We start from the raw sequence: 8,247 nt of genomic DNA, 5'->3' as shown, positions 1-8,247 counted from the left end.
AGGCACTTGCTCCCCAGAGGAGCAGCTCCCCTGCATGATTCGTTCATCCCTTTGCAGAAGTCATTCTGGTGGGAGAAGGCTCACCACTAGACAGGCAGCTATTGGCCTCCATCCCCAGCAGAGTCCCGCTGACAGCAGGGAGCGGGTGGCCCGTTCTTCCAGCCCCTCCACAGCCCTGGGGGGACTGAACCCACATATCCCAGGAGAGGGCTCTAACCAAGGGACCTGGGATGTCCTCAGTGGCCAAGACCCTCCATCCTGCTTCTGGGAAAGCTACTCCACATCTAGGCGTCCAGACATCCTGGCTGCAAGATGGCGGACGCAAGGGGGTTTGCTTTAGTCTAACGATGATGTACTTGGGAAAGGAGAAATCTCCAGCTTATGCAAAAGACACACATATTGCAGGGGGCTGTGTTCAGGATCTGCTTCACAGCTTCCCAGCAGAATGACCAAGCCAGGAACAAAAGACAGTAATTATTTTCAGCCTTTTCTGTTCATTCAGGTATGCTCAGTAACTGCATTAGGGATTCCTGAGTACTGGTAAGATTTCTGGTTTATTCGTTTAAAATTTTCAGTTCAATTTGTTTAATCCCAGTCTGTTGTGACTAACATTTAGCTAGAGCCATATTGGAGTTCCTGCCTCAGTTTCGTGCTTTGAAGATAAATAAAGGTGTGGAAAGAAGTGCCTAGAGATATCTTTTTAAAAATATCTTGGTATCTTTGTTACTCTTTGGCTTAAATTTAATCATCTGTTTAAAAGCCATGAGTGCTTTTAGAAATGCACAGTATGTCTTTTCATGAAGCAAAACAAAGATTTTTAAAAAAACATTTCATTTTGTAATTGCATGTTCTATTTATGTCATTACATGTATTTACACTAATTATGCTGTTAGTTCTAATTACAGTAATTGCATAAATACATGATAATCAACTAAAGTTTACTTTCAAAGAACAAAAGAAATTAACACTAGACCTATATATTTATGGCCACAAAACAAATCTATGAAAAGAAAGAACCATCATACTTAAGGGTACAGCTTTAGCATCCTACCCAGAAAATTATGCTTGCCGAGACCTCCAGCATACACCGCAGGAACAACGTTCTTGGCTACAAAAAAGGTAGCCAGGATATTCTAGTTGGAAATTTAATTAAAAGCTCATTAAATTCATGAATGCTATACCAAAAAGCGTCCCCAGTCCCATGGTCTTTTCCTGCATCTCTCTAGAAGCTTTTTGCTCAATATTCTTTCTGGAGGGCTAAGTTACAGGCAAAGAAAAATGTCTGTTTTCTCTAGCATTCTGTTTCTAAGCAGGATCTCCTAGCCTTTCTGCCCACCAGGTGCTACACAAAAAATCATCTTTTGCAAATACCTCCCTGAACAAAACAGGACCCTACAGTCCCACCATTCAGTGGCAGTGAAGATTCATATGAGAGTCAGATTGTAAACTTGGGAGGTTTCATAAGTGCAGTTCTGCAGCACTTCTGCATAAGGCTGGGATATTCTAGGTGAAAAGCCACTGTTTATCCTCACACCACTTTAACTATAAGAACCTCTTAAAACGGGAACGTAAATGAGCACCCACATGCTCCAGGTAACATTATAAATTTATATTGTAATAATCCTCTTAAACCTACAGCTCCAAGGATGTTTTCTTGTTACACATTTATTAGACTAGTAAAGTTAAGATTTCATGAGCTGAGCTTTTCCACAATAGAAGTAGATTCAGTTTGTATAACTTCTCAAATTGCCTCAAAAGTACACACAATCTAACGTGAATACACCTAGTCAAAAAGCAAAATGTCTGTTAAAGAGAGACCCCATTTCTACAAGGACTTCTATTTTTAATTCACATGGCAAATATAGTTCATGAAAGAGATTTAATCTTATAAACTACTTTCTATTCTCTTACTCAATTTGAAGGATTTTAATGTATTTCAGACTAGAAAGACTTGTGGGAAGACATATACACAGCAAATGCAAGAAACTGTATTGTTAAATACAATCTAAAAATTGCAAGATTCATTACAAAGAAGATGTAAAAGCTCAGCTTACAAAAGAAATGTTTGTAAAAACCCAGCTTACAAAAGAAATGTTAATTCAACCTCATATGCGGCCCCTAAGCCCGATGTTATATGTTTGATAACATAAAATATCTTAAGCTTATACACACCATTTACAAGAAATACAGCTATACCCGTGCAAGGTGCCTAGATCATTATGAGACCCACAATTCTTACATTTTGTGACACTGGAAGGTCTGAACGATGCAAACCAAGTTTGTCAGAGCACCTCACTGGTGGGGAAATCACCCCAGTTGCAGTGATTGGATACAGAGATGAACAACTGTCAGAACCATGAGCACAAACGCAGTAATTACATATGCATATAGAAAAATGTTTAGAAATGGACCCCATCACTTTGCTTCACCACACTGTAGCTCATGTACTAATAAATAAATAAATAAATGGAATTAAAAATCACCTCTGGATTTTCCTCCTTTTTCTTTTTGGTAGCCGGGGGTCCCTGAGCTGACTCTTCAGGAGGTTTCTTTGTCTCCACTTTACTTTCTGTCTGGGTTTGGACTTGAGGCTGAATAATGATAACCTAAAAAACAATGTACAAATAAAAGAAGAAAATTCACTATATGAAACCGGATTTTTCTGCCTGAAATCTTTGGTTCTTCTTTGAACGGTTACTTGATACCTCTAGAGACAACAGATGCAAGCCACAAGCCAAAAATATATAAAACTGGATACACAGATTAGGCTTCTAAATTCATACTTAAGTTTCTAAAAAATATTTTTTATAGGTGCATTATAAACCTACTGCAGCCTAAGGGAACCACATCAGTGCCTCTGAAAAATCAGGACACTTTCTATTTAGAGGACTTGTGAAGCTGACTCAGCAGCCTAGCTTTAGCACTCATGTTGTCAGTGATTTTAAGGTCTTTCCTTTGATTTTATTTTGCATACAGGTAGAAGAGATGGAATTACTACACATTCAAAACCACAGTCTGATCTCAGTCATGCCAGTGTCATTTCAGAGTAAGTACATGGGGAAGGGAAGGACGATATTCCTGAGTACTATCCATGTGACTGAGATCAGAGTTCAGTCCTCAACATTTATGGGTTATGAGCAATGGATGTCCAGTTTTCAATAAACAAAATAAACGATATATATTTTAAATTAATATTCATTCTGATTTAGAACCTTCAGGAATTACTACACAGATATCTTATACATGCATGTTTGTTAGTATATCCAGCTGCTCGTATTTGAATTACCACAGGAAGATTCACACGATGCAGATAACAATTTCAGAAGCTATTAAATTAATAGGAATGAAGGACAATTTCTGACCACAGAACTACACGTGTGACTTTAAACCCACAATCAAAGCTTTGTGAAAGACGATGGAAGACCTTCCCAAGCTCACCTTCTTGAGGAAGGTTATTGGATTTGAACGCTAGGCCTTTTCCATCTATTTCATCGCTAACTTTCAATCACTGTTATTTAATTATTGGATACTTTATCTCAACTCAGTCACTCTAGAAGATTCAAGAGCATAAAAAGGGATGGTTTTCTTAACCAGCAGCCAGTTTAAGTAGACAAAAATAAATTATGTTAGAGAAGTGAGGAAGAGATGTCTGCTTTTATTTACCTCAAAAGCTATCCTACATCCTGTATTCTTTTTTAGCACTGTATGAGCACCTGTGCTGCCAGCAAGACCCAAAGTAGCAGGATCCCAGTAGTAAATAACACCGAATGTCTGTTGGGCACATTGTCAGCATTTATTGAATCTGTTTCTGCTATCAGTGGTGAAGTTCTTGCATTTCAAAGCTGAAAAGCAGTACAAAGCTGAAAAGCAGTACAAAGAGGAAACAAGTAATTCATAACTTGATTTTTTCCTATTGATTCATCTGCTGATCAGTTTTGAAACCCTGAGCTCTCATTTCATTTGGTCTTCCCTTGAAAGTGTAGAAGAGAATGCCTGATTATTTGATATGCTCCCCTGGGGTCAGTCGATATAACTAATATCACTGTATAATTGAAGAGGGAGTCCATAGGAAATTTGAGTCTGCACAGAATTCAGGGATATTATTAGTGAGGATTGATTTAAGGAAATGGAAGATCATATGGTCCCATTAATATCAGGCTACATCCTGCTTAATTTTATTCCTCATAAAAAAATATGGAAGTACACAGATAAATGTCTACTAGCGTCCCAGTGTCCCCTTAAGGATTTTCCCACTGCTTTCTGATTATTTTCTTCAAAAGGAACCACTGACATCGCTTTGCAAAGGACTCTGTACTCCCAGGGGAATATTCTGCTTATATCTGCAACGTAATTCCTGTGTTTGAGAACCAACAAAATAATGCTGGGCAAAGCAGAACCTACCTTGTTGTCGGCACTAATGAGGAGTGGTTGCACTTTAATGCTATCGTTGACCACAGAGACAGTTGCGCTGGTGCTGATAGGAGTTGCATTGTTGGGGGAGGTGGAAATGATGGCGTACGCCACCCCTGCACTGCTCAGAGGTGATGAAATAGCTGTAGACTCGGTGACACTTTGTGACTGGCTGTTAGGTGTCTGTACATGGCTGACGGTGTTATTGGCAGTCGGGAGGGCAGGGCTGGGGTTTTTGATGCTGACTACAGTTGCCTTCTGGAAGGTAGGAGGCTGCTTGGAAGGTTGGTCTCTGCACGGGGAGATAGGGAGGCTGTCTGGAATCAGGGTCTTTGGCCTAACCTGCAAACAGAGTCAGATGTTATTAGGCACAGCCTCACACTGTCATGAACAAACACTGCATACATGCGCTCTTCCAGTAGAAACTCTAATTGCATTAACCTTGGAGCAGGAGCATCTAGAAAAACTTAATGTAGCAACTCAAAGTAGCCAGGCACTCATTTACTTGTAGGTATATTCCCAGCACTCCTCAGCTGAGTCATTTTGCAGGCCTTAACTCATTTCAATGCTGAACAAGAAAGGAGGAAAAAGTCAATTCCTCACTTTTATTAGCACACATCCATACAAATGCTACTCAAGTCACATCCAGTTCTCAGTAGGGATGTTTAAACCAAAGCCTTTGCAAAGAATGCAAACCCCAGATGCAATAATTTCCTGTTCTGAAGGACACAACAGTCTTGGTACGAATTAAGGAGTGTGAACTGAATCATTAAGGGAGTTGTGGGAAAGAATTTACAGGAACAGTAAGCATATGTACTTATACTGCTGGATCCCTGAATGAAGATCCTCACATTTTTAAGATGTGTCATGTCTAATGGAGAGATCAATCATGCAATCACCCAGCTCACAAATAAAAATAATAATAATAATAATAAAAAAGAGGGCAGAAGGGGGAAGAAACGCACAACCATTGAACTTTGTATTTTATTGCTGTGAGTAAAGAGCTAGTTTGCAGCTGGGGGTGGATGTAGAAGGAACTTCCACGGATGGAGGGGGAAAAACTCTTTGCCAAGATTTGCAAAGGCTGCAGCTTTACCCAGAGCCATGAATGATAGCTGCGAACAATTGTTTCCACTACTGTGATGTGTTTCCAGTGGGCTAATTAATGTCACCCTGTCAACATGGCTCTGCCTTAACAACATGTTAAGTACACTTCCAGGATTGAAAATAAATAATTTAAACGGCTTCACATGAAGTTAACTTCACTCCCAGCTTATTCGTTAGCACGGCCACATAAAACAGTGGGTTCTCTCTGTGCTTATTTCATCCTGTCATTTCTCGAACCTTCCATACTGTGAAATAAAATGACAAGTTGTAACAGACAGACATGGGAAACAGCTGCCCGTGTCACTGCACCGTAGTCTGCAGGAGCCCCTCCAACGGTGCCGACTTCAATCTTGAGCCTAAGTAAGCAATGTAATGAAAACGTGGGGATTTACTGATGTGCAGAAAATCACCTCTGAAGGCTGGCCACCAGCCTCTATCGTGTCCAGGAGGAGCTGTGCCTGTTCGTCCCCTCAGTGAATATTAAGCAACACGTGAGCTCTTTGTGTTTTGGTAACCTGGACCTCAACTGCCAATAGGTTCTTAACACCTATGAGCAGTGCAAATGTGTGTTAGAGGCACAGTCTTGCCCAGGAGTGTCTAAATAGTCAGTAATCAAGGTAAATGGAAAGAGGAAACAGAGCTGAAGAAAAGCAAAGAGAAGGATTTGCCCAAGGTCCTGCAGCAGACTCGTGACAAAGCCAGGAAGCTGCTGTGTTTGGCTCACAACTTCAGGGTAACGCTGGAAGGCCCTGCAGACCCACTGTGAAATGATGCAAAACTACACTAAAATATGACTAACCATATTTGAGATACACTGACAGCAACAGAAGTGGGTTTTGCTCCTTTTCCTCTATCCAGTCACACTGTGTAAGGATTGATTTATTTAGTCAAGATACCAGACAAAAGCCCGAGCCAAGATGTTTAAGAGGAGTCTATAAATAGCTTTATATCCATAATTAGTTAATAGTCTTATTTTCAAAAGTAGTGCACAGAGGATTGGTGTAAACCCACCCTGGCCCAGGCATTCTGCAAAACTAAGGCTTAGAACATAAAGAACAGCTCAGTGTAATAAGAGACATACTACTTAAAGCTACTTGTTCATGTCTGTATTGGAGTCAGTTATACAAGTAGATCTTGTAATGTCTGCTTTGTATTTTCATAATAATATCGTTTCCCTCCTACATTATATCTTATAAGTCTCTCACATGTTAAGCCTTTAACAAATTGCTCATGCTCATGTGTTCAGAGACACATTCACAGAAATAGTAGCATTGTTCAGAAATGAAAGACTGAGAAGCTTGGTAAAACACAGTTAAAACGTATTGTCATGGTGTTTTCTTGTAAATTAATATAACATCTGTTACCAACAGAAATACTGTGAACACACAAACAGATAAGCACATATACACAGAGAAAGAGAGAGAGAGAATAAGGAGTACTTCAGACCAAAGATTCAATAGAGCAGCTACTGAGATGTTTAGAAAAAATCAAGACTGACAAAAAAATCAGCTTAGGAGTTTTTCTAGCCAAAAACTGTCATGTAGTCTACCAGGATCTACTGTATCTGTCACTCCTAATTGCACTTTTATATTTAATCAAAAGCCTAATTAAAACAAAATGCCTATATATATTCCAGCTACATAATTATATTTTCTACACTATTACATACATATATCGACTGTCAGATATAATACCTCATTGAATCCTATACACACCCTTAATACACATTCTGCAAGTTGTGGATGAATGCATAATACTTTGCTATAAAATAAGCTCTCCCTGCACAGACAATTAAACGGACTTAATTTTCCAGAGTAACATATTGGCTGCAAAGCCCTGCATACGGAAATAGCTGATCCCATCTACCCAACCGGTACGGCACAAGAACATGAGCCGGGTGTTTCCTGCCACCGTGTGATCCAAAGGAGGAACAGCGGTCTTCATCGTCTGAGCCTCTGCAAATTCCCTGGCAAGTGCAACTAACATCGTGAGAGCGTATTTATTCGCAATTATAGGGTAATAAAAAGGGTTGACTACAGAAAAAGTTCCAGGTGCTCCCGAGTTAAGGCTAAAAATAAGGTAAAGTTAAAATAATGTTTATTTCCACAGCCTGCAGGCATGAATCCAAACCAGAACGCAAGCACAGAAGCCCCGTGTGCTCTAACACCTATGAACCTTCCCCCCTCCAATATAAACAGTGAGCATAAGCACTTATTAAACAGTGAAGTGAAAGACCTTTCGCAGAGTTTCGCATTAAAAACCAAACTGCTGCAGTAATCTGTAAGAATGAATGGTGTCATGTGGGAAGAAAAAAAATTAAGGAAAGAGCTAGTGTAAATTATTTTTCCTCATGGCAAAACTGTAGCTTCAGTCTGGGAGATGAAAGGAGGACAGTGGCAGCAGCAGAAGTCTGGAAGTTGATAGTCACCGAGGAAGAACTGGAGACAAACTAGGGCAGGGCATGGACTGCATTTCACATGCAAGGTATCAGGAAGACGTTTTCTACCGAAAGTAGCACAGCTAGGAAGGCCCTGGTCCCCACTGAAAAAGCCACAGAAATAAAAGGCACAGAAGTTTAGCAAAGAAGAAGCGAATAAATAACAGACAGCATGTATGTTACCAAGCGAAAACCGCAACTGTTGGCGAGCGCTGCAAATAATTCTCCTGTAGCTCAACCCTCCTCTCCCCAAATATCTTTCATTTAACTTCTGACAGCTGTCAAAACAGAAT

General features: G+C 40.0%; 1 protein-coding gene across 1 annotated transcript; it reads right to left on the bottom strand.

The window, feature by feature from the left end:
- Positions 1 to 1,051: 1,051 nt before the first annotated feature.
- LOC104529844 (PHD finger protein 21B-like) lies at positions 1,052 to 7,503 on the bottom strand (the record flags this gene model as incomplete). The annotated part of the gene is made up of 4 exons (XM_010174264.1): positions 7,384 to 7,503; positions 4,402 to 4,752; positions 2,484 to 2,606; positions 1,052 to 1,133 (listed from the first exon to the last, which is right to left on the bottom strand). Coding segments are annotated over exons 1-4 (676 nt in total), but the record flags the coding sequence as incomplete, so codon positions are not given.
- Positions 7,504 to 8,247: the final 744 nt, after the last annotated feature.

The sequence above is a fragment of the Antrostomus carolinensis genome, unplaced genomic scaffold (genome assembly GCF_000700745.2).
Source record: "Antrostomus carolinensis isolate BGI_N321 unplaced genomic scaffold, ASM70074v2 Scaffold55118, whole genome shotgun sequence".
NCBI lineage: Eukaryota > Metazoa > Chordata > Aves > Caprimulgiformes > Caprimulgidae > Antrostomus > Antrostomus carolinensis.
Note: the sequence above shows the minus strand (reverse complement) of the source record. Positions and strands in the feature narration are given on the sequence as shown.